The sequence below is a fragment of the Ursus americanus genome, chromosome 14, assembly GCF_024610735.1.
Source record: "Ursus americanus isolate L20-20 chromosome 14, mUrsAme1.1.p, whole genome shotgun sequence".
In the NCBI taxonomy this organism is placed as follows: domain Eukaryota; kingdom Metazoa; phylum Chordata; class Mammalia; order Carnivora; family Ursidae; genus Ursus; species Ursus americanus.
Window position 1 is genome coordinate 8,686,949 of NC_142140.1, and position 27,311 is coordinate 8,714,259.

General features: G+C 42.4%; 1 protein-coding gene across 4 annotated transcripts in view; it reads left to right on the plus strand.

Moving 5' to 3' along the window:
* SRGAP3 (SLIT-ROBO Rho GTPase activating protein 3) overlaps positions 1–27,311 on the plus strand; it is a 332,469-nt gene that overhangs the window by 66,651 nt on the left and 238,507 nt on the right. For 2 of the 4 annotated variants that reach the window (XM_045808138.2, XM_087866833.1), the window contains one exon: positions 17,260–17,476. Coding sequence is in view for 2 of the 4 variants with exons in the window: in XM_087866834.1 (XP_087722960.1) it covers positions 20,497–20,563 (67 nt within the window). In the remaining 2 variants the exon portion in view is untranslated. The other 2 variants (XM_087866834.1, XM_045808136.2) reach the window with 2 other exon arrangements.

The window sequence follows — 27,311 nt, forward strand, 5'->3', positions numbered from 1 at the left end:
TGCTTTCTTCTTAGGTTGTCATGCTTTGGCTGTATGGTTCATTTTGCCTTGTTAGCAAGGCTGATGTAGTGCAAATCCAACTCTACAAAATGGTACCAATGGGGAAACCAACTGTCTTCTAAGTTTTTCAGAGATTATGTGCAGGTTTATGGGACTGCTGTCAGCAACACCACCTATGACGGTGTGAGGGCAGCAGGACTGTTCTCATGGGAAGCTCCGAAGCCAGGAGCATCCTTCAGAGTTGAGTGAGGCAAGGGGGTGGGACCACCTACCTCACAGTCGTTGGTGCAGGTTCCTGTGGAAGGGACATAACGGGGGATGAGTAGCTCTCTTTGGCTGCGGTCAAGGCCTCAGGGGAGTTGAGCTGGGAGTCTTCAACAGCCGACACTCCTGGGCAGGTGGGGATTGAGTACTTCAATCCTGCAGAGAAGCTGGGAATCTTGGTGGCACAGCACAGTCGTGGACACTGCACCAATCCCTTGCTTTTGTCCTTAGGGATTATTCTACAAGAAGTTGGCCATTTCCTGGAAAGGTAGCACAAAATAACAGCATCATGAACAAAACAGCAGTTTAATTTTTGTTCATTAAAAAAAACACCTCTTGGGGCACCTGGGTGGCACAGCGGTTAAGCGTCTGCCTTCGGCTCAGGGCGTGATCCCGGCGTTATGGGATCGAGCCCCACATCAGGCTCCTCCGCTATGAGCCTGCTTCTTCCTCTCCCACTCCCCCTGCTTGTGTTCCCTCTCTCGCTGGCTGTCTCTATCTCTGTCGAATAAATAAATAAATCTTAAAAAAAAAAAAACAACCTCTTGTCAATTATAACAGCAAAAATGGAAATAAAATTTTATTAGACTTGTACCTTCCTTCTGAATTGCTTGTTTTTACTTGCTGTGCTTTTATCTGGTCAATATTCTTATACCAATTTTATATAGTTATGATTATAAGCATTATATATGTGTGTGTATTTGTAATATTTGTATTATACATATATAGACAATACAATTTTTCCTGATTGCAGTAGTTATTTTTTAATGAGTTATATTTCATACAGAGAAGTGTAAAGATCTTAAATATACAATTAGATTAGTTTTGATAAATGTATACATCTGGGTAGCCACCATCCCAGTCAAGGTAAACATTTCCATCATTCTACAAAAAGTTCCCCAGTGATCCCTTTCAGTCAAACTTCACCCCCATAGGCAACTCCTGTTCTGATTTCTTTTTGTCTTTTTTCCTCGTTCCAGTTTTATTGAGATATAATCGCCACACAGCACTGTATAAATTTAAGGTGTACAGCATAATTTCTTACATATATTGTGAAATGATTACCTTAATACATTTAGTTAGCATTCATCATGTCATACAGATACAAAAATAAAAAAAGAAAATTGTTTTCCTTGCAATGAGATGTGTTAAAATTTACTGTCCTAACAACTTTCAAATATACCATACAGCAGTGTTAGCAACGGTCATCATGTTGTACATTACATCCCAGTACTTGTTTATCTTATAGCTGGACGTTCGTACCTTTTGGCCACTTCATCTATTCCTAGCCCCCATGTTCCCCCTTCCCTGTCTCTGGTAACCACAAATCTGATCTCTTTTTCTATGAGTTTGTTGTTGTTTTGAATTCCATATATTTATCTTTTCTGTCGAACTTATCTCACTTGGCGTAATGCCCTCAAGGGCCATCCATGTCATCACAAATAGCAGGGTTTCCTTCTTTTTTTATGGCCGAATAGTGTTCTATTGTATAAAAATACCACAACTTTTTAATCCATTCATCTGTTGATGGACACTTAGGTTGTTTCCATGTCTTGGATATTGTAGATAATGCTGCTATGAACATAGTGTGTGTGTGGGGGGGGCAGATATCTCTTCAACATAGTGTTTTTGTTTCCTTTGGATGTATTCCCAGAAGTGGGATTGTTGGATCATATGGTAGTTCTAGTTTTGATTTTTTGAGGAACTTCCCCACTCTTTTCCACAGTGGCTGCATCAATTTATGTTCCCATCAGAAGTACAGAGGTTCCCTTTTCTCTATATGCTGGCCAACATTTGTTATCTCTTGTCTTTTTGTTGATAGCCATTCTAACAGGCATGAATTGATGTCTCGTTATGGTTTTGATTTGCATTTCCCTGATGATTAGTGATGTTGAGCACCTTTTCATATTCCTTTTGGCCATTTGTCTCTTTAGCAAAAATGACTCTTCATGTCCTTTGTCCATTTTTAATTGCATTATTATTATTTTTGCTATTGAGTTGTACGACTTCTTTATATATTTGGATATTAGCCCATCATCAATGTATGATTTGCGAAATTCTTTTTCAATCCATAGGTTGCCTTTCATTTTGTTGATGGTTTGCTTTGCTGTACAGAAGCTTTTTAGTTTGGTATAGTCCCATGTGTTTATTTTTTATTTAGTTGCTTGTGCTTTAGGTATCATATCCAAAAAATTATTGCCAAGACTCTGATTTCTATCACCATGGATTAGTTTGTCTGTTTTTGAATTTTACCTGGAAGAAAGCATACAAGATTAACTCTTCTTATCCATATATATATATATGGATATATATATGTATTATTTTATATATATATATGTATTATTTTATTTTTTTATACTCATTTTTTTGTTGAAGTATAGTTGACATACCATGTTACATTAGTATCAGGTGTGCAACACAGTGATTCAACAAGTTTATACATTATTCTATGCCCACTATAAGTTAGCTACCATCTGTCACCACACAACGCTATTACAATACCATTAACTATATTCTCTATGCTGTACTTTTTATTTCCGTGACTTACTCATTCCATAACTAGAACCCTGTACCTCCTGCTCTCCTTCACCCCTTTGACCCTTCCTCTCACTCACCTCCCCTCTGGCAACCATCAGTTTGTTCTCTGTATTTATGGGTCTGTTTCTGCTTTTTGTTTGTTTATTCATTTGTTTTGTTTTTTTAGATTCCACATATAAGTTAAATCACAATGGTATTTGTCTTTCTCTGATTTATTTCACTTAGCATGATGCCTTCTAGGTCCATCCACATTGTCGCAAATAGCAAGATCTCATTCTTTTTTATGGCTGAGTAATGTTCCATTGTTCCAATGTTATATATATATATGTACACACACACACACACACACACACACACACACACACATATACCACATCTTTATCCATTCGTTTATGGATGGACACTTGGGTTCTCCTATATCTTGGCTATTGTAAATAATGTTGCAATAAACACAGGTACATATGTCTTTTCAAATTAATTTTTTCATTTTATTTGGGTAAATAGTACTGGAATTACTGAATCATATGGTATTTATATTTTTTTAAAGATTTATTTATTTATTGTATGGGGAGAGAGAGAGAGAGCAAGCAGGGGGAGGGGCAGAGGAAGAGGGAAACAAACAGATTCCCCACTGAGTGGGGAGCCCAACTCAGGGCCCGATCCCAGGACCCTGAGATTATGACCTGAGCTGAAATCAAGAGTCAGATGCTTAACTGACTGAGCCACTTGGGCACTCCTGGTATTTCTATTTTTATTTTTTATTATTATTTAAAAAAAATTTTTTTTAAAGATTTTATTTATTTATTTGACAGAGATAGAGACAGCCAGTGAGAGAGGGAACACAGGCAGGGGGAGGGGGAGAGGAAGAAGCAGGCTCATAGCAGAAGAGCCTGATGTGGGGCTCGATCCCATAATGCCGGGACGCTTAACCGCTGTGCCACCCAGGTGCCCCGGTATTTCTATTTTTAATTTTTGGAGGAAACTCCATAGTGTTTTCCACAGTGATTGCACCAATTTACATTCACACCAACAGTGCATAAGGGTTCCTTTTTCTCTGTATCCTCTACAACACTTCCTTCTTTATTTCTTGTCATTTTGATTTTAGTCATTCTAACAGGTGTAAGGTAATATCTCATTGTGGTTTTGATTTGTATTTCCCTGATGATTAGTTATGTTGAGCATCTTTTTGTGTATCTGTTGGCCATCTGAATGTCTTCTTTGAAAGAAATGTCTGTTCAGGTCCTCTGCCTATTTTAATTGGATTATTTGGGTTTTCTTTTTTTTTTTTTTTTAATGTTGAGTTGTAGACGTTTCTTATATATTTTGGATATTAACCCCTTATCAGGTATATCATTTCCACATACCTTCTCCCACTCAGTAGGTTGCCTTTTCATTTCATTGATGGTTTCCATCACTGTGCAGAAGCTTTTTATTTTGGTGTAGTCTTAATTGTTTATTTTTGCTTTTATTTCTCTTGCCTCAGGAGACATAGTTAGAAAAATGTTGCTATGGCTGATGTCAAAGAAATTACTGCATATGTTCTCTTCTATGAGTTCTATGGTTTCAGGTCTCACATTCAGGTCTTTAATCCATTTTTAGTTTATTTTTGTGTATGGTTTTAGAAAGTGGTCCTGTTTCATTCTTTTGCATGTAGCTCCAGTTTTCCCAGCTCCATTTATTGAGGAGACTGTCTTTTCCCTATTGTATATTCTTGCCTCCTTTGTCATAGAGTAATTGACTGTGTAATCATGGATTTATTTCTGGGCTCTCTATTTATCTATATGTCTGTTTTTGTACCAGTACCATTCTGTTTTGATTACTACAGTTTTGTAGTATATCTTGAAATCTGGTATTGTGATACTGGCAGCTTTGTTTTTTCTCAAGATTGTTTTGGCTCTTCAGAATCTTTTGTGGTTTCATACAAAATTTAGTATCATCTGTTCTAGTTATGTGAAAAATGCTGTTGGCATTTTGATAGGGATAGTGTCGAATCTGTGGATTGCTTTGGGTAGTATGGACCTTAAAAATACTAATTCTTGTAATCCATGAGCATGGACTATCTTTCCATTTGTTTATGTTGTCTTTAATTTCTTTCATCATTGTTTTATCATTTTTAGAGTACATAAAGTACATAAAGCCAGAGTACCCTGGCTTGCAGACAGCTACCTTCTTGTTTTGTTCTCACATGATGGAGAGAGAAAAAGAGCAAGCTTTCTGTTCAGAGTACATTGTTTGTAGTTTTCAGAGTACTTACCTCCTTGGTTAAGTTTATTCCTAGGTATTTTTCTTTTTGGTGTAATTGTAAATGGAATTGTTTTCTTAATTTTACTTTCTCCTACTTCATTGTTAGTGTATAGAAATGCAACTGATTTCTGCATATTAATTTTGTATCTTGCAACTTTACTGGATTCATTTATTACTTCTAATAGTTTTTTGATGGAGTCTTTAGGGTTTTCTATGTATAGTATTATGTCATCTGCAAATAGCAATAGTTTAACTTCTTCCTTACCAATATGGATGCCTTTTATTTCTTTTTCTTGTCTAATTGCTGTGGCTAGGATTTCCAGTACAATGTTGAATAAAAGTGGTGAACATAGACATCTTTGTCTTCTTCCTGATCTTAGAAGAAGAGCTCTCAGTTTTCCCCCGTTGAGTAAGATGTTAGCTGTGGGTTTTTCATTTATGGCCTTTATTATGCTGAGGTGTGTTCCCTCTAAACCGACTTTGTTGAGAGTTTTAATCATGAATGGATGTTGTACTTTGTCAAATGCTTTTTCTGCATCTGTTAAGATGATCATGATTTTTATCCTTCATTTTCTTAATATGATACACACACATTTAAAAGAGCAACTTTTCCCCTTTATTTTATACTACTTATGTGCTTTTCTTTCTTTCTTTCTTTTTTTAAAGATTTTATTTATTTATTTGAGAGGGAGAGAGAGAGTACACAAGCAAAAGCACAAGAGCAGAGTGGGAGGAGAAGCAGATTCCCCACTGAGCAGAGAGCCCAACATGGGGCTCAATCCCAGAACCCTGGGATCATGACCTGAGCTGAAGGCACATGCTTAATTGACTGAGCCACCCAGGCACCCCTGTAGTTTTCTGATTATAAACAATACATCCTTTTTTTAAAATCAGCATTCAAAAATATGGAATAATATTATGCAGCATTAAGATGATCGTCCTTATACCCACTTCTTATAGATAACCACTGAATCTTGACATATTTTTTATAGCAGTGGTTCTCAAAAAGTCCGATCTCTAACAACATCAGAGAACTTGTTAGAAATGCAGAATTTTGGGGTGCCTAGGTGGCTCAGTTGGTTGTGTCCAACTCTTGATTTCAGCTCAGGTCATGATCTCAGGGTTGTGAGATTGAGCCCTGTGTTGAGCTCCATGCTCAGTGCAGAGTCTGCTTGGGATTCTCTCTTTCCTCTTCCTCTGCCTCTCCCCCCCAAAATAAATAAAATTTAAAAAATCTTAAAAAAAAAAAAAGAAATGCAAAATCTCCAGTCTCATCCCAGATCAACTAAATCAGAAACTCTGGGGTTAGGACCACCAGTGTGTTTAAAGAAGTTTTCCAAGGTGTCTCTGATATGTACCTATTTGAGAACCATTTCCTTAGAATGCTTTTTTTTTCTTCCCTTTTCTCTTTCTTTCCTAGATGAGATTATACTTTACTCACATTTTTACATTCTGCCTTTTTGTGTAACAATTTATTAGGAGCATTACCATGTCATGATGGATAAGGAGTTAACTTATCCAGATTAATTAAAATTGGTGTGGTCTGTAATGAGGCTAAATATAGCCTGTTTCTGCTCTTGCCTTCTCTTGAGGAACTATTTCCCAACAAGACCACATTTGTGGATGGCTTTCTTTACTTGCTCTCACCATCATATAGTGTGATGATGCTGGAAGAGATGTGTTTAAGTGGACTGACTCCAGTTATATGTGGGAAGATTTACAAACAGACCTTATCTCGTGAAGGGCTGGTGAGTAACAGTTTTATCTGGGCAAGTGACACAGAGGGCTGATACCTGTGGTTCCTAAATAAGGACCAGTCTTAGGAAATCTAGGGGGGCAAACCCAGACATGCCAATGGCAGAGGAAACATCTTGAAGTAAGGGTAACTATATAGCTCTTTGGGGGAACATTGGGTCTTTGATTATGATTGAACAATAACCCCCCCTCTTACCTCATGACACAGCACTACTAAGGTACATTCTTTCCCTTGAAGACTCCAGACTGGCAGGCCTGACTTTGGTCTGCCTTGGAGAATGCTTATTGACTCTTATTGTCATGGAAGATATTTGTTAGGCTGCAAAAAGAAGGCAAGGGACCTTATCCAAAATTGTTCCCAAAATATAGCCCTCTACATAAAAGCTTTCTTTTTTTTTTTTTTTTAAAGATTTTATTTATTTATTTGACAGAGATAGAGACAGCCAGCGAGAGAGGGAACACAAGCAGGGGGAGTGGGAGACGAAGACGCAGGCTCATAGCAGAGGAGCCTGATGTGGGGCTCGATCCCAGAACGCCAGGATCACGCCCTGAGCCGAAGGCAGACGCCCAACCGCTGTGCCACCCAGGCGCCCCTACATAAAAGCTTTCTAATCCTTTTATGATAAATAACCTTTAAAAAAAAAAAAAAGAAAAAGAAACTTTCAGGAGATGGCCTGTGAGGACTCAGATTGGGGAAGTAACTTGCAATCACTTGCATAGGTACAGTGTCAGACAGTTTCGGAGCAAGAGCACCTATATTGGCACTTCTGGGAAAAGGCAAGGAAAAAAACATAAAAAAGCAGTGCGATGACATACAAAAATGAATGGGTTCTGGGATTCGGTTGACTTGATTTAGAATCAGGGCAGAGGCACATGTGGGTTGTGTGACTATATCAGTTATGGATTGCTAAGTAACACATTATCCCCCAGAATGTGTCATAAGAAGATACATATTTATTATCTTACAGGTTCTGTGTAACAAGAATTCAGGCTGGAGTGCCTGGTTGGCTCAGTCAGTTAAGCATCTGCCTTTGGCTCAGGTCATGATCCCACGGTTCTGGGATCAAGCCCTGTGTTGGGCTCCCTGCTCACTGGGAAGCCTGATTCTCCCTATCCCTCTGCCTGCCATTCCCCCTGCTTGTGTTCTCTCTCTCTCTGTCAAATAAATAAAATCTTAAAAAAAAAAAAAAAGAATTCAGGCTTGGAATCTCTGGGTCCTCTACTTCAGGCTGCAATTTAGATTCACAAGGCTGTAGTTGAGGTGCCGGCTGGTGCTGAGGTCTCATATGAAGACTTAACTGGGGAAGGTCTTATATTAGCTCAGGCTGCCATGACAAAGTACCACAGACTGGGTGGCTTAAACAACTAGATATTTATGTTTTCCCCATTCTGGAGGCTAGAAGTCCAAGATCAGCATGGTGGGTTCTGGTGAGATCTCGCTCCCTGCTTGCAGACTGCCACCTTATTTTGTCCTCACATGATGGAGAGAGAAAGAGAATGAGCTTTCTGCTCTCTTATAAGGCCCCACCCTCATGAGCTCATCTAAACCTAATTACCTCCCAAAGGCCCCATCTCCAAATACTAGCACTTTGGCGGGTAGGGCTTCAACATGCAAATTTTGGGGGAGCACAATTCAGTCCATAGTGGATCTGCTTCCAAGCTGACTCATGTGGTTGTTGGCAGGATTCGGTTCCTCACAGGTTGTTTGACTGAGGGCCTCAGTTCCTTGTTGTCTGTTGGTCGGAGGTCAACCTCAGTTCCTTCCACATGGGCCTCTCCAACAACGCAGATGACTTAACTTCTCTGAATTCTCCCCCTTTATACCTTGTAAAATAGGGATAGTTATAGCTGTCCTAAATTTGTTGTGGGATTCATTGAGGTAATGTGGAAAATGGCGTTGTACAGAGGCTAGTGTTGTTGGGGCTTCCTGAATGGTAACTATTATTACTATTATTATAAGTTCCAGAGCATCAGATACTCTGGAGTCTGGCTGTTGTCTAGACAGCATATGGGACTATGCCACTTGTCCTCTGCTATAACACAGAGTCTTCTCCATGGAAAGGACAATTTCTAAACTGAAGAGAAAATAACAGCTCTTTTCCTGAAGCATCTCAATCCACATGACTGGCAGTTCTAAGACATGCACCATAGTGTATACAGTAGTCATATTTTCTGTTTTCCCTTTGTATGAGCCTCTCAGGGCAGGCCCAAGAGTTTCCTTTCATACCCCTGGAAACTAGACCCCTTACAGCATCCTCTGGCCTTGCATGACATGGATTCTCAGGGAAGTTCAACTTGAGCCACCTTGGCACAGTGGATCTCAGTTTGTCCTGTCTCACAAACCAATGTCTGTTCTCTAGCACAGCAGCTGTGTCTGCTTCTTTCTCATCCAAACCTGGGCACAATTAACAAGGTGAAGCATGCTTTCCAGAGGCCTTGGAAGCCATATCTTTCTCAGTCATCATTTGGGGTGATTACAGGGGGAAGTATAACTTTGTCTTATTGCCACGGGATAATGTAGATGTCCTAATCCTCACTATGTAGAAATAAGACCAGACTGAATGTCTGTTCTGAATTATCTTCCTGCCTAAATGGAGCCCAAGAGGGACCCTAACTTGCAAAAAATATATTATTCAGCCCAATGCTGATTTCATTTCCTAAAAGAGATTGGGTCCAAATAAGACTTTAATTGAATTCAGCCTCTTGACCTGATACTGACTTGGTTCTCCCTCCTAGTGCCTTCCAACATTGGACAAGGGAGGTGGAGGAGGAGAAATAGACAAATAAAGCGATTCACATGGATTTATGGGCCGAGCCACTTCCACATTCCATAAAGCCCCAATGACTGTATAGGAAACAGCTGCAGTATTTACTGGGGACTGGTAAGGCCTCATTACTATCTCACCTCCTCACAGGGGGTGTTTGGCTCCAACACTCCACTGGAGTGCAGTGGAGGGAGTAATTGATTCTGCTGCCCTGGCACCTGGTGTTTCTGCCAAATGCCTGAGGTCACTGCAGCAAACAAACCCCACTCCACCCAGTGGAGGGAGGCCTCAGGGCCTCTCGTGAGAGGTGGAGAGCAGAGCCAAGAGCAGGTCAGAAGAGATTTTGTTGTTTATCTGTTCATATCTTTGTTCATTCACTCAAGAATTATTTATTGAGCACATACTAAGTGTCAGGTACTGTTGAAGGCACAGGAACGTAGTGATAGACATGGTCCCTGCCTTCTTAGAGCTTACAGTCTAGAGATGCTCAGTCCAGTACAATAACCACTAAATTTAAATTTTAACTCCTTAAAATGAACTCAAAACTTCAGTTCTTCAGCCACATTTCAAGTGCTCCATAGGCTAGTGGCTATTGTATTGGGCATTACAGGTACAGAACATTTCTACCATTGCATACAGTTCTATCAGACACACTAGTCTAGTGTGGGTAGGGTGTGGAGGGTCTGGAGACTGTCATTCAGTGAACAAACATATACATAAATAAGATAACTTCAGATGTAGTGGTACTATGAAGAAAATAAAACAGAGGAAAGGGCTAGAGTTGCCCTTTAATAGGTCTGGGTGGGCTTCTCTGAGGTGACACATGGCCAAGCTCCTGGAAGGAGCTGAGTGAACAGCATTCCAGAAGTATAAGAAAGCCACTGTGGCTTGGCGTAGGGAACCAGAGAGAGAGCGGTATGAAATAGGGCCAGGAACAAGTAGATCCCAATCACATGGGATCATGGGAAAGAGTATGCATCTAGTTCTAAGTGGTGGGTAGCCACTGCAGGACTTTTACCAGAGAGCTGCCATGATCTGATTTACATGTTAAAAGCTTGGTTCTGGCTCCTACATTGATCATGGATAGTCAGGAGGCGAGAGTGGAGGCAGAGGGCCGGGGAGAAGGCTATTAAAGCTGTCCAAGTAAAAGAAGGTGGGCACTTGGTATCAGGGACAAAAGGGCAACAGCTAACCCCAGAGGGGGAGCTCTGCGAGAGATAATCTCTTATCTGAAAATATGGGGACAATAATAGTATCCAGTGTGTGCTGTCACTGATACAAGGACACAGTGAGCCAAGGTTTGTAAAGTACCCTGTCCTCCCAGGACAGCAGCACATGGCATTACCTTGTCTCGCTCACCCTTGTGTCTCTCCTAAATGCTGGTAACAGCCTCTCCTCTGGCCCCGTAGTCCTTTGTCTTGCTTGTCCTAGTCTGGTTTCCGCACTGCCACTGGAGTCACCTTTTCTGAAATTACAAATCTGATGAGGTCAGTCCCCTTCAGGGGCCCCTGAGTGAACCCCAACCGAGCTCCAAACTCGTTACTGTTGTTTAGGAGGCTCTTCCCACATCTCTCTCCAGCATCATCTCCCTCATGCCCCACCTTCAGCTCAGGCTCCAGCTACACTGATTATCACCTCTCAGCTCATGCTGCTCCCTCTGCCCAGAGCACTTTCCCTTCCTGTCTTGGACTTACTATCTCCAGCTCTCTGTCTTTCTAGGCCCAGCTTAGAAATTTCTGCCTCCCAGAAGCTGTCTCTTGGCTCTCTAAGCCCAGGTCAAGTGCCCTTAGTATCAGGTCCCATGGAACCCTGTACTTCTCTATCATGTTGAATTATAATTGCTTGTTTACCTGTCTCTTCTGTTAAACTAAGATCTCCATGACAGCTGGGACTGTGTCTGCGTGGTTCATGATTGTGTCTTGTTCTTTGTGTGCTTAGCTCATGAGAAGTGCTTAAGATGTATTTGTTGAATGAGTAGGTAAAGGAGGTAAAAATCTTCTTTCATATCCTTTGGTATAGCTACTTCCTTTCCCTATACCCTCTTTTCCCCATTATTGTTGTTATTTTTTTGAGTTAACCATTTTCTGGGCTTCCTAAACTAAGTATCTTAGCTTGGGCTGCCATAACAAACACAACAGACTGGGTGGCTTAAAAAATAGACATTTATGTTTCACAGTTTTAGAGGCTGGAAGTCCTAAGATCAGGGTGTCACTGTGGTTGGGTTCTGGTGAGGGCCGTCTTCCTGGCTTGCAGATGGCCCCCTTCTCACTGTATCCTCACATGGCAGAAGGAAGGAGAAATGAATGAAGCTTTGGAAGGAGAGAGAGAAAGAGAGGTAGAGGGAGGGCAAGTGCAAGCTGTCTGGTGTCTCCTCTTGTAAGGCAGAAATCCTATCATGAGACCCCAGGCTCATGACCTCATCTTACCCTAATCGCCTCTCAAAGACTCCACCTTCAAACACCATCACATAGTGGCTTAGGACTTTAACATGGAAATTTGAAGGGGGGGCACTGCTTTCAGTCCATAACACTGAGACAAGGTGAGAATTTGATGTTCTCCATTTTCTATCCTGAATTCTAGATCTCTTAGGAATTTATTGGCAGTCTGTGGCCTGCATGATGCAGTAGAGTCAGATGACTGAGGTTTAGAGCCCAGCTCCAAAAGCTATTAGTTATAAGACCTTGATCAAGTCACATCATCTCTTACTTTTCCCAATACTTGATGGAGGGCATCTAAGGTGGTCAGGACATACTCATTATCTGCATACACAGGCTCAGTGGGCACTTCGATAATTCCTCATGGCCATATGATAAGCCTTCTCATTCATTATCTCACTTAATGCTTCTAGGAACTCTAAGAAGTCATATTATTCTCCCATTGCAGAGATGAGGAGGCTGAGACTCTGGGAGTCTCAAGTTGACCCTTTGTCTGATCCTGGAATGTTTTCCCCCATGCTCTTGTTTCGTGGTCTCCTGTTTTACATCCTTGCCCTCTCTCTGATCTTGAGGACTTGCAACCTGGGCAGGCATGTATTGGTCTCTAAGATGTGGCCTGAGTCATGATAGTTTGGTGCTGTGGCCTGAAAGCTTGTGTTCCCCCAAAATATACATGTTGGAATTCTGATACCCAATGTGATGGTGTTAGGAGGTGGGGCCTTTAGGAGGTGATTAGGTCATGAGGGTAGAGGCTTTATGAATGGAATTAGTGCCCTTATAAAAGAGACATGATGGGGTGCCTGGGTGGCTCAGTGTGTTGAGCGGCTGAATCTTGATTTCAGCTCAGGTCATGATCTCAGGGTCATGAGATTGAGCCCCACATCAGGCTCTCTGCTTGGCGGGGAGTCTGCTTAAGATTCTTTCCCTCTTCCCCCCGCCCCCATCTGTCTCTCTCTTTCTAAAATAAATAAATCTTAAAAAAAAACAAAAAACTGAGGTAGTTCCCTAGTTTCTTCTTCCTTGTGAGGATACAGTGAGAAGTCTGTGACCCAGAAGAGGACCCTTACCCAGCTACACTGGCACCCTTATCTTGAACTTCCAGCCTCCAGAAATGTGAGAAATCAGTGTTTCTTGTTTATAAGCCACCCAGGCTGTGGCATTTTGTTATAGCAGCTTGAAGAGACTAAGACTCTTGGCCACCTGACAAAGCACCCGAAACTGTGCTTTGCTGTGACTGACCCTCATACCTTAGAATTTAGAAACTTTATTAAAAAGGTGCAAGTTCTTTAGTGTTGGACTTTCATGGGGTCAATATATCACACATACCCCTTTTTTAAAAAAAGATTTTATCTATTTATCTATATATCAATCTATCTATTTATTTATTTACTGAGACAAAGAGAGCGGGGGGAGGGGCAGAGGGAGAAGGAGAGAGAAAATCTCAAGCAGACTCCACCCTGAGTGCTGAGCCTGACTTGGGGCTCAGTCTCACGACCCTGAGATCATGACCTGAGCCAAAATCAAGAGACAGACACTTAACCAACTAAGTTAACCAGGCACCCCATACCATACCCTTTCCTTCCCCTTTCAAGTTTTGAACCAACTGAGAAGTAGATAAAGGAGACGGATGGAGATTCTGTATTTATTTTACAAGCATGTATGAGGTGCTTACTAGGTGTGAGCCAGCAACTTGCCCAAGGTCACACAGCTAGTAGATGGCCAAGCCAGGCTTCCAACCCAGCTCCAAAAACTTCTTGTTATTCTGCTTCTTAAACCATAAGCTTTAGGGGTGCCTGGGTGGCTCAGTTGGTTAAGCATCGGCCTTTGGCTCAGGTCATGATCCCAGGGTCCTGGGATGGAGCCCTGTGTTGGGCTCTCTGCTCAGCAGGGAACCTGTTTCTCCCTCTCTCTCTGCCTGCTGCTCGCCCTGCTTGTGCTCTCTGTCAAATAGATAAATAAAATCTTAAAAAAAAATGTATGCTTTATTTGTGATAAAAGTAGACTGGAGGACATGATTTAGGTGAATGTCCAAAAAGAGGCGTTAACTCTCTACACCTGAATTAGACTCTCCCAGCTAGTTGTGGCCACCCCAGGTGTCCTTCACTGGGGGACAGGGCAGAGCTAGGCCTGCTCCTCGCACTGTAAGGTCAAAAGAGCAGAGCAGAATGTATCCTTTCTGTAAGCTGGAACATCCAAAAAGAGAGGATGAAGGGGCGAATTCAGTCCCTCAATTCAAGTTCACCAAATGGCTAAATCACTTTTTCCCCTCTGGGGAGGAGTGAGTGAGTGAGGAATGGGGAGAATGGCTGAAGTATTTACATTTTCCATGGGTCTCTTCTGTGAATTCCCCTTCCTTTTTTCCCATATCCTTTTCATAGCACAGACATGTTGCTTTTGCTCATCTAGAATCCATTCCTCCTTCTTCTGGAATAGCACCTTGATCCTTCTTTGGGAGTCTCTTGGGCCAGGTGGGTTGTTTGGGACTGACCCCATCCCACAGATCTAGGGGCAAGTCCATATGCACGATCCAGGCCTGGCCGAGCAAAACATTCCACCTCTGTGGCCACAGTGATTGGTTCATGGATAGCCATGCATTCCAGCCTGGGCCAGTTGACTACTCCTGGGACTTTTGCTAGAACTCTTGGGAAAGACTTCACCCTCCAGGCTGGAATTGCCAAGCTGGGAGAATGTGAGCCTGGAGCTATTGGGGCCACCTTTGCCATCTTACAGGGAGAGCCTGCCACCATGTAGGAAAGTGGAATGGAAAGTTGGAGAAAGACATACAGTGTTCTGTTGACATTGCTTGAGTCCCCGATTTATGTTCATTATGAATGAGGTTGATTAACATTCCATAGGTTTTTCCCTTTCTGTGAAGTGTTATTTATATTCTTTACTTACTTCTTAACTGGACTGTTGGTGTTTTGCTCATAGATTTGAAGGAATTTTTTTTTTTTTTTAGTATTCATTTTTTTTTATTGAAGCAAAATTCACATAACAAAATTACCATTTTATTTAAGATATTTATTTATTTATTTGACAGAAAGAGAGACAGCCAGTGAGAGAGGGAACACAAACAGGGGGAGTGGGAGAGGAAGAAGCAGGCTCCCAGCGGAGGAGCCCGACGTGGGGCTCGATCCCAGGACCCCAGAATCACGCCCTGAGCCAAAGGCAGACCCCCAACAACTGAGCCACCCAGGCGCCCCCAAAATTACCATTTTAAAGTGTACAATTCAGTGGCATCAAGTACCTTCACCATCATCTCTTTCTAGTCCCAGAACATTTCCATCACCACCAAGGAGACCCTGTATCCGTTAAGCAGTCACTCCCCATGCCCCACCTGCCAGCCCCTGGCAGCAACTCATCTACTTTCTGTCTCTGTGGGTTTGTCTAGTCTGGATATTTCATATAAATGGACATTTACAATATATGGCCTTTTGTGTCTGGCTTTTTGTAGTCGGCATAATGTTTTCGAGGTTCATTCATATTGTAGCATGCATCAGTGCTTCATTTCTTTTTATGGTTAAATAATATTCCACTGAATGAATAAAACATGTTTTATTTCTCCATTCATCTGTTGATGGACCTTTGGATTGTTTCCACCTTTTGGCTATCATGAGCAATGTTGCTATGAACATTCGCATACAAGTATTTGTTGGAGTTGTATGTTTTTGTGTATTAGGAAAATTAGTCCTTGGCCTGTAATAGTTGTTGCAAATATTGTTCTTCAGTTTGCGGTTTGTCTTTCACTTTGTTTTATGGTGGTTTTGACCAGGCAGAACCTTGAAAAAATTGTTATGCTGTTAACTCTGTCAGGCTTTTATGGCTTACGGGTTTTGTGACACAGTTAGGAAAGCCATCCTTATACTTGAGGTTATAAAATAATTCTCCCATCAGAGCTGCCACTTATACAGTAATTTCCTCAAACGGGGATTGAAAACAGGCCACTTGCACTCTCCCCCCGGGGTTATTGTGAAGCCCAAATAAGATAAGCGATATGAAAGGGCTTTATAAAATATGAACCAGCATATACATGCATGGCATGTTGTCATTGCCACGATTAATTGTATGCACTCCTGGCACTAACTAGCTGAGTTCTTTGGTTGCTTTCATTTTACAGAGCAGAGAATGAAGGGCAGAATTATTCATTGAGCCAGCCAAGGATGTAGTAGCTGGTAGCATTGGAGAAGGTCACGGGAAGATATCAGCTCTTAATAGTCATTTTGGGAGGGTTTCATATTTGACCAAAAAACCCCCACAAACATTGCCTTAAACCCAAAACTTTTCTGGTTATTCTTTCTCTGAGTAGAGTCTTTTTTTTTTTTTTCCTACCAGGAAAAGAAACCAGTTCAGTGAGTTTTGTGTTATTCAGCTGTAATTGTGATTTGAGCCTCATCGATGGCCATTTTGACATGTTTTCCTTGTGTTTTTAAATCTAAATTTTTTTTTTAATGGCAAACTTTAGGTTGAGCACTGTATTGATTGAGGAAAAAAGTCAATACTTGACAGTGATTGTCATTACATTGTCACTACGATGATTATTCTGGTATAGAATTTTGCACTGGTTAAGTCCTTGGGCTTCCATATCAGTCAGACCTGGGTTTGAATATGAATCTGTTAGTGACTAGTTGTGTGATCTTGGAAATTGCTTCATTGCTCTGTGCCTCTGTTTCCCTATCTGTAAAACAAGGATGATTACAGAACCTGACCCATTGGGTTGTAGTAAGATGTCAATGATAAAATCTATATAGTGTACGTAGGCCAGTGCCTGGATGGAATGAGGGCTTGATAAATACTAGCTATTAGGATAATTCAGGAATAGCTAAAAGGATTTAGGAAATGAGCCTGAGGTAAATGGAATATACCCTTCCGGGGGGTATTCCCATCCTTGGAGGTGGCACAGATCAAATGACATAGTAGAGCCCCTTGCCCTGCCAGATACCACACTTATTTTTGGAGAAATCTGATTTCTGTTACTACCTTGTGAAGGGTAATCATCAGGAATGGCAGTTGCTTCTCATATAACAAGGAAGAAGTGGCCATGTGGAGGGGTGTTGCAGAAGGGCGGCGGGGAAGCGGGTGAGCCTTGGGGAGGATCGGAAGGAAAAAGTCGAAGGCATCATACCAGGGGGCCTGCCCAGGTCATACCACCTCTTCTTGGGGAAGAAAGATAATGGGTGATGTGGGTTCTTTGTGTGTGGTGATGTATTTGCAGAGGTGTAACCCCTGTCTTCTTTTACCTCTTTCTTCTCTTGACCCAGGAGTCTGTGGAGCCCCAACTCTGATCCTGGGCCCAGCGTGGTTGGGCCCTAAAAAAGAAGTAACATCTGTGGGACCTCTGCTATGTGCCAGGCACTTTAAGTTCATGATCGCTTTGGATTCTGTGCTATGAGTAACATCACCACCATTTTACAGATGAGGAAACTGGAGTGAGGCTCAGTGCAGGTCCAGAAGTGACTTAGGGGCCCCCACAAGCTGGTAAGTGGCAGAACCGGAATTTTAATCACCATCTGTCTTACACCCAAATCCAGCTCCTTTTGCTGCGCAGCATGTAGCTCTATACCATACCTCACTTCGGTTTCTAGAGCCTTTTGTGGCACTTCTGTGGCTCAGTGCCCTATACGTGGGTCTCCCAGAAATATTTGTGGATTTGAAATTTTAGTAATGATGAGAATAGTTGACACTTGCTAGTTCCTACCTCCGACGGGTTAAATCAAGCGGGTTAAGTCACTTGTGCCATTTCTCAGAACTACAGTGGCAGAGCCAGGCAGGGAATCTAGTCTGTCATACCCCAAGGTGTACAGTACTTAATTCTTTTTTCCTTTGAGGGTCGATGCTTGAGGCAGGCATGCTAATCTCTGGGCACATCTTTCTCAGGTAACATGTATGGCTTTCATTGTTTTAAAGTGGTCCAGAGGGGAACCTCAGAGGGACTGAGCATGCCCTGAGACAGGAGGGTGACGGCACTGGTTGTGGGACAGTACTTATCAACTCTGTGACCTCCTATCTCGGGACTCGAAGCTGTAATAAGCCCTCTGATTCACCAGCTGGACTTCTCCCTGTGCTTTCTCCAAGCACATCCTATGCCTTCCCATTCGCAGGCTTAGCTCAGACTGTTTGCTGCATAGGAATATCCCATCTGCTCCTGACCCCCCGGCCTCATGTCTGTCTGAGGAGACCCATTACAACTGCCACCCTTTGTGGGAGGCCTCAATGGACTGCCATGGATTCATTTCTGAACCCCAATCCAATCATTTATTATATACTCAGAAATAGGCAATGTGAGACTATTTTGAGAAATTTGTGAAAATACCAAAATGGAGGGGGGGTAAACATATTAATGACAACCTTAATATGTGTAATTCCCATGCCCAGTAGCCCTATAGTGCTTGATTTCATTTTTTTGTGGAACAAATCTTATTCTACTGAAGTGCATATGAAACGGGTTTAATCTCTTTAGTAGAAAGCAGGGTACTTGAGCATTTGCATGGTCAAAATCTGGTGTCAGTAGCCTATGTTTCAACTCTGGTGACCTTGGGTAAGTCACTTCCAATATCTGTGCCTCTCTTCCTTCATCTGTGAAAGAGGGATGCTTCTCCTGTGTTGTTGGGTTTTGGGGAGAAGGATATCATGGGGTAGTAATAATCGCTACCATTTATTGAGTGCTTACTATGTGCCCTGCACCATGCTAAGCTTAGCTTTACGTTCTTTTTTGATCCTCCCAAGAGCTCCCTCATTCTTGAAGTCCCTTACCCAGCAATATTTTCTTCCCCATAGCACTTATCTTCTTCTACCATATTATATCATTTACTTATTTTATTTATTTTTCATCTTCTTCTTCCAGGGCCTCTTGCCTTGCATGACTCCAGGAGGCACCATTCACTGTGCATTCTGAGTTTGGCCTTTACCAAGAATATGAATGTGACTAGTGGGGATTTCCCAGAGTTGTGTAATGTAGAGACCCTGGAGCTCCAGAAAGACAGGGATCTTCCTTTCTTTTTCTTTCTTTCTTCCTTTCTTCCTTTCTTTCTTTCTTTCTTTCTTTCTTTCTTTCTTTCTTTCTTTCTTTCTTTCTTTCTTTTTTTCTTTCTTTCCCTTTCCTTTCTTTCCTTTCTTTCTTTCTTTCTTTCTTTCCTGTGTGTGTGCTTATTTTGGTCATTGCTGTAACCCTGTATCCAGAACAATGCCTGATCTATAGTAAGTTTTCAATAAATACTTTTTGAAAGAATGAATTAAAAAGACCTTAAAGAGAGCCCATTTTACTGGTGAGGAAACTGAGGCTCAATTAGTTATTGCCTAAAGCTCCAAGAGACACTGAGGCAGCTGGGTGTTTCCAGCATGCCTGCTCTCAACAGCTTTGCAAAGCTGCATGTCTGAAATGCCTGGCATTGTCCCTGCCAGCCCGCAACTGCTCAACAAATATTAATGAGCTTGCCTACATGGGTCAGCCTCTCTCCTCTGCTAGACAATCCCTACAGAGTCACAAACTGTCACATAGCCGTTGATTTGAGAAATTAAATTAAATTGCAAGGTGCAAAGAAAAGGTGAACCTTTTGGAGTTTTTGGAAGAAAAATTCCTAACCTGACTGCTAATGGAGTTTGCAGGGGCCTCTTAGGCCCTTGGCACCCGGTTCTTTTTCCTGCTGCCTTCCCTTTTGTGAGCATTTCTTCCCCTTTTTGCTTGCAGTGAGTTCTGCTCTCCTGTAGGCTACAATGTGTCAGTTGTTATAAAATCCGGGAGGTGGAGCTTGGTGACGAGGTGGGTGGGGGAGCGCTCAGCCTGCCCTGCAGGGCGAGCAGTCCAGCCCTGGTTCACCCGAAGCTTAAGCCTTGCAGCAGGAGAACTTCCATCTCGCTCTCCTGGCTTTGATCCTCACTGTACATCAGACCAGAGGCGCCGAAGGGAGGGAGGATGCGAGATGACCGGCCCTTTGGCAACCTGACCATCTCCTTAGCAGAGCTTTTGAAAGCCAGCCGGGGACTGACTGCCGAACCAAGGAGGCGCCGTGCCTCTCGTGGATGTGTGTGTGTGTGTGTGTGGGTGTGTGGGTGGGTGGGTGAGCGGGTGTGAGTGAGTGAACGTGTGTATGTGTGCGTGTGCATCACGACTGTGTGTGTGTGTCCGGATGAGTGCGAGAGTGCACGCGTGAGTGTGTTTGTTTGCATGTGTGTGTGATCGCTCTCGGTTATTATTTCTGTGGAAGAAAAATCTTGAAAATCTGGGGCAGGTTACTGTGCTCCTCGGGTGGTAGTTCTTTTGCAAGAAGAGCTAACCAGACCAAGCTACTAGAGACATTTTTTTCGGCGAGTAAAGAGAATTTTCCTCCCGGATCGAGAGGGATTTTTTTCCCCTGGCTCTGCAGCCGAGTAAAAGAGATTAGTCCCTAAACCTGTGAAATCGACTAGAGCTGTGTGATTACCAGGGCTTGAGAGAGGACTTGGGAAGAAAAAGAGAAATAAATCAAACAGCCTGTCAGTGCCTTTGGCCACGTTGGAAGATGTCATCTCAAACTAAGTTCAAGAAAGACAAAGAGATCATTGCCGAATATGAAGCCCAAATAAAAGGTGAGATGTGGGCTGGGGAGTCATGCTTCCCCTCCCTTTTCCTTTTTCTCTTGCTTTGGCTTTCTTTTACCCTTTTTCTTCCCTGCCATCACGAAATGTTGTTATGCATCAATAATCTTATTGTGAGTAGGAACAGTAGCAGCCGCACAAGTCCAGACTGGTTTCAACTGCAGAGAGCCCTGGCGCTGGGAGTATGGATCATAGAATGGGCAGCAATCACTGCATTGCAGGTGTGTGAGGAGGATCCAACGCCCGGCTTTAGGAGTGTCGCGGATACTCCATCATCTTGGCGGTGACATGTCACTCTAAGGCCATTTTGACAGTCACCACCTCCTCTTCCCTCTCATGCCGAAAGCCCCTTCATATGATTTTTTATGATCTGCTTTTATTTTTCTTTCTTCTTTTTGGTTTTTGTTGTTGCTTTCCCTTGCCCCTTTCTCTGGGCTGGAATTCACATGCATATGCACAGGGAAGCAGCATCCCTGGGCTGCAATTCTTTGTCAGTGTCTCTCGGCTGGCCTGGGTTGCCATGGATGAACTGTTAGAGGGCATATTGATCCGAACTAATGCAGGCATTTAGCCATAAAGAGGGAGCTCGGTGCAGAAAATGTATTCTCTCACAGTGTGCAGCCCCAATCACCGTCCGGCCGCTTGCTAGCGTGTAGGGTCATCAGCCTTCATTCAAAGCCAATAGCTCAGTGTACCGTTTCGGCTGGTAGGAGCTGCCTGGCTGCCGTAGTGCCCGAGGAAGCCTGCCAGCAGGGTGAGATGACCTCTGGCTGCTTGTTCCAGCTTTGCTGCACGGGGGGCACACTCCTCTCAGAAGCTGCTCCCTAAATCCTCCCTAGCAAGGCGAAATAGGACACTGGACACAATGGCATAGACAAATGCAGGCGGAATCCTCATTCACGCCGGACTGGGGTTCTCCCACCTTCATGAGTTTTAGGCTCGGCTTTGGAGAGGAAAACCTAAAAGCGCCATGCTCACCCTTTCTCTGAAGATGTACCCTGAGGGAAGCCTGGGCCCTCGCGTCTTAGTGTCTGGTTTCTTTCTGGTCCTGGATCTCCTTGCTGCGACACAGGCTGTGTTGTGGTCTTCCATGGACAGACTGAAGAAAAAATATGTCTTCAGGGGCAATGAGGCCTGCCCTTGAGGTTCTGGGTGGACTATTAGAGCAAGTTGGTTATTTGGGGCCCAGGTGACGTGAGGCTGCCACACCTGCTTTTAGGTGCTGCTGCAGCTCAGACTCGGTGACCCAGGAAGTCGGGTCACCTCCCCAGGAGCGGCAGGAGGCCGGCATCCACAGCTGCTGCACACACATCAGATGCTTGGGAACCTTTGGGAGGGGAGCAGCCATCAGGGGAGGGCTTTGTTTTTTTTTTTTTTTCCAGTCTCACCAACCGTCTTGTGCCTTTTAGTTCTGGTCAGACCCGGCATGCTAATCACCTCTGGGTGGACCCCGGGGCAAAATAAGCAGAAAACCCTTCTCCAGTTTTCAGTTCAGTGTGGAAAACAGTGACTTTACGATGTTTCAGCCTTGCTGAGAATTTAGAAGCAAGCGCCTTTATGGGTCAGAGATTTGAATTCACCCGACTGCTTCAGTACAAAAGCCCAGGTTCGGTATTTGCAAACACACTTTTTAGGGAGTGTATGTTTTATAAGACGAATGTAGCTGATTATTATTGTTCTTTTTAACTGCAGTGCCCAAGAAAAATACCATAATAGAGAAGGGGGTGTCGAGTTTTGGACAGTTTGGGGTTTTTATTAGCATTGTCGTGCTAGGGAGCACGCTTGTCTCATTTTTGGATTGCTACCACTGGGCCCCTGAACTTTGCTTGAGGATCAGTTAAGCATTTATTGCTCCGGCTGGTTCTTTTCCTTTTTACCTTTCACCTTTATTTTAACAACTACTTAGCAAGCCCAAGGTAACGCATTTCAGCAGGAAATTTGTCCAGATGATCTTGTCTCTTCCAGACTCTAAAGCTCTTTATATTCTGGTTACAGGAGTTGAATTTTATTCCTTTGGAATTAACACCCACACGACTTAGGTCAGGATGTTACTGTGCCCAAAACCGTCTGGAATCTTTTCTCTCAAAATTCAGTTCATCATCATCATAATTATGGATGTACATATAGGGCTCTACAGTTTCTCTGGCTCACTCCCAAACATCACTACTCTTGGCCTACGCAACAATGTACGGAAAGGGTTCGAATGAGCTCGGTTTTAGAGATGAGGAAACTGAGGCCTCATCATGTGGAATGACTTGCCCAAGGTCACAAGGCTGGAAATGTGAAGGCAGCCAGTCATCTTTCCCAATACATTGTTTGCCTGAAGCTGCCCCCTGAAGGATTGATGTCAGTAGCAGATGGCGGTTTTGTGGTGGGGACTGGCTGCCTCTTGATCGTGTTCCATTGTTTACCCTCTTACTTTTATCCCTTGCCTTTGTTGCGTACCTCTGAAGAATGTTTGACTAATCACCAAAAATAACGCCTGATGCCAATTTCCTTTCTCCCTGGGTATCATTTGGCCAGTTTGGTGCAAACACTTCACTTAGGCAGATTTTGTCCTCTGTGAATTGAGTGAGGGGAATTTTTGGTTTTAAAAATGATACTGAGTTCTTTGTTGGCTTATTCTCTTTCATCTCTTTTTGAAGAATTTATTGACCTAAGGAGAATGTTTTAAAACTGTTTTTTTTCACTATTGTAAAAAATTTCAGATCCATGCCTTCTCTTGCCTCATCAAATATTTGAATTCCTTTGATCATATATTTGTAACACAGTAGTATGCCATGTGCTTGTACATTTCCAGTGATGGGGAACTCATCACCTCCTAAGTCCGCATATTTTACCTATGAATAGCTCTGGCTCTTGTGTTGTTTATGTCCACCTTTTGCTTCTATATTATCTTCCCCTTGGGACTTCACAGAACAAGACAGATGCTTCTTCCCCATGACTGCCCATTGGATGTTTGGAGACTCTGATCATAGCGCCTGGACTATGATTATCCTCATTTGCTCATGTAAGATGCTTATCTGCTGCTTAATCATCTTCTCTCTCCTTTAGGTTTACTGTATCCTGGGTTGCAAACTCCAGTTCCTTTGGGTGCTTGGCAGATAGAATAAATGAGTGAAGCTGGCCGAGTAAGATGATTTGTGGTAGTTGGCCCACCACCTCATTGAGGGCAATAGAAGAAAGGGTGGTGGTGATTATGGTGGGCTTGAGAGCATGTGTCCTGCTCAAATGGAAATTCACTACTTGGGTTCAGCCTGTTGTTGCCATTTAGGAATGTAGGCCTAACTAGATCTTTTAATTTCTTAACAGATGCCAGATGAGAGCTTTATGCTATTAAAGATGTTTTGCCAAGGTACACCTGGCTGACTCCATTGGTAGAGCATATGACTCTTGATCTTGGAGGTCATGAGTCTGAGCCCCATGTTCAGTGTAGAGATTACTTAAAAAATTTTAAAAAATTTTGTGACTCTTGATCTCAGGGTTATGAGTTCAAGCCCCACACTGGGTGGGAAGATTACTTAAAAATAGGATCTTAAAAAAAAAGGTGTTTTGCCAAACAGACCTTCAAAAGATCATACTATCAAAAACCTTCTTCAAGAGTGGTAGTAAGTTCTAGATGAAGGTCTCTGGATGTGGTCAGAGAAAGAAAACAACTATCACCTCCTTTATGCTGCATGTAATGCTTCTGTTAATATAGCCCAAAGGTTGAATAAGCCCTTTCACTGCCCACCTCTTCATTGTACCATATCTTTTATATCTGCTATCTTTTTCCAATCCACTAGGCTAGGAGTTTTGTCAGAGAGAAGAAAATGAAATGAATTTAATAGGACTTGTTCTTAGTGACCTTGTGCTGGCTCCAGATGGACTCTGCATCCTGTCCGAGGTGCTTACAACTGTCCCTTTATGAATCTGTTCGAGAACTTTGATTGAGAGAGACATCACATTCTCTAGCCTGGAAATGGCAAGCTATAACTTCTTTCCCCTTTCTCAAGTCGGAATAACATTTGCCCATCTCCAGGGTTTTGGCATCTATCCTATTTTTCACAATTCCCTCAAAGATCACTGATCTTATTTGCCAGAGTTCTCAGTATCCTGGGCTCTGATTCATTTTGCTGTCATACTTGATGATCTGTTCTGCTTTTATTCAGAGTTCCCATTTCCATTTCAACCTAATAGAAAATTGAAATAGAAACACAGTGATTGACTTCAGTGTTTTTTTTTTTTTAATTTTTTATTATACACCCATAGTCATTTTAGGCCATCTTCTTAAGAGCAAAAGTCCTGAATTTAGGGGAAGAAGATCAGATTTTGAAGAAGTATCACAGAGAAGTATTTATTTACTCATTCATTTATATATTCATTCAATAAACATTGATTATCTACTTTGTTCTTAGCGTTGTGCTGGGTGTTGTGAGAGATGCAGAGTATATGATACATTCTTGGCTTTCTAAGATTTTTCTTGAAATATGGTGATAAAATCAGTGAAGGAAATTTAAAAAATTCAGAATGCAGAAACTTCCCAGCTGAGCACCAGAATGAGTTTCGTCTGAAAGAGATTATGTCATTGAATGAGTGGAACCCTCACTACTCTGAACAGGCTTTAGTGAGGAAAGTATGCTAGGTTGGGGAGATACTGGGGAGTAGTAGGGGCTGTGGCTGATTAGTGAGCTCACCTAGAGGAGTCAGCCGCTGCCCAGTTCCAGTCTTCACTGCGTGTGAGCCTAGAGTGGTCAGTTCTTTCAGTGTTTCAGGGGCATCTGGATTTTTTTTTTTAAGATTTTATTTATTTATTTGACAGAGATAGACAGCCAGTGAGAGAGGGAACACAAGCAGGGGGAGTAGGAAAGGAAGAAGCAGGCGCCCAGCAGAGGAGCCTGATGTGGGGCTCCATCTCAGGACCCTGGGATCATGACCTGAGCCGAAGGCAGACGCTTAACGACTGAGCCACCCAGGTGCCCCCCAAGGGCATCTGGATTTTAAAACAAAATGTCCTGATTTTTATTTTTAATTTCTAAATTTAAAAAAATTTTAAATTGAAAACATTTAAAAAAATTGGGTTGTCTTTTTTGAGCTGTAAGAATTTTTTTTTTTTTTTAATTAAAGGATAGGGGCACCTGGGTGGCTCTGTCAGTTAAGCGTCTGATGCTTGATTTCGGCTCAGGTCATGATCCTAGGATGGTGAGAACAAGCTCTGTGTGGGGCTTGGTGCTCAGCGTGGTGTCTGCTTCCAGATTCTCTCTCTTCCTCTCCCTCTGCCCCTCCCCCTGCTCCTGTGTGCTCCTTCTCTCTCAATAAATAAATAAATAAATAAATGAATAAATAAATGAAAAAAATCTTAAAAAAAAATTGGAGGATAGTTGACACACAATGTTACATTAGTTTCAGCTGTATAACACAGTGATCCCACAACTCTATATGTTAGGCTAGGCTGAGCTCACAAACTAAGTGTAGTTACCATCTGTCACCATACAACACTATTACAATACCACTGACTCTATTCTCTATGCTGTGCCTTTCACCTCTGTGACTTATTCATTCCATAACTGGAAGCCTGTACCTCCCACTCCCCTTCACTCATCTTACCCATCCCCCCCACCCCCTCCCTCTGACAACCATCAGTTTGTTCTCTGTACTTATGGGTCTGTTTCTGCTTTTTGTTTGTTCATTTGTTTTGTTTTTTAGATTCCACACATAAGTTAGATCACATGCTTTTTGTCATTCTCTGTTTGACTTACTTCACTTTACATAATACCCTCTAGGTCCATTGATGTTGTTACAAATGGCAAGACCTCATTCTTTTTGATGGCTGAGTAATATTCCATTGTATATATACACCACATCTTCTTTATGCATTCATCTGTCTACCCATGGACACTTAGGTTGCTTCCATATCTTGGCTATTGTAAATAATGCTGCAGTAAACACAGGGGTGCATTTATCTTTTCAGATTTGTGTTTTCGCTTTCTTTGGGGAAACACCCAGCAGTGGAATTACTGGATCATAGGATATTTCTATTTTAATTTTTTGAGGACCAATATACTGTGTTCCACAGTGGCTGTACCAATTTACATTCCCACCAGCAGTGCACAAGGGTTCCTTTTTTGAGCTCTAACAGTTCTTTATTCTGGATACAAGTCCCTTAGCAGATATATGATTTGCAAATATTTTCCACCATTCTGTGGGTTGTCCTTTCCCTTTTTTGATGGTGCCCTTTGAAGCACAAAAGTATTTCGTTTTTATTAAGTTTAGATTATCTATTTATTCTCATGCTTTTTGTGTCACATTTAGGACTCTTTTGCCAAATCCAAGGCCATGATGAAAATCTCCTGATTTTTAAGTGTAGCTCAGATTTTTAAGAAACACTATGCTGCCTGAACAAACCCATCAGTAGGACATTTTTAGCCCACAGCCCACCACTTTGCAACTTCTGGCCTACAAGTTCATAAAACGTCTTGGTGATGGAACCTCAGCCAGTTTTCCCGTTTTATCTTCAGTTGCCTTCTCTATAATAAGCCTGTGCTCTTATAACCACATGAAACCAATCCCTTGTCTCTGAACCCTCTGTACCCTTCCTACCTCCTTTGTTCTGCTTAAATTGTCCCCCTCTTCTCTTGCTTTCTTTGTCTGGCCAACTCCTGACCATCTTTCAGTGTCTGCCCAAATGATACCGTCTTCCGTGATATCTTCCTAATAACTCTCTTAGGCAGAATTAGTGGTTCCTCACATCTGCCCCCCC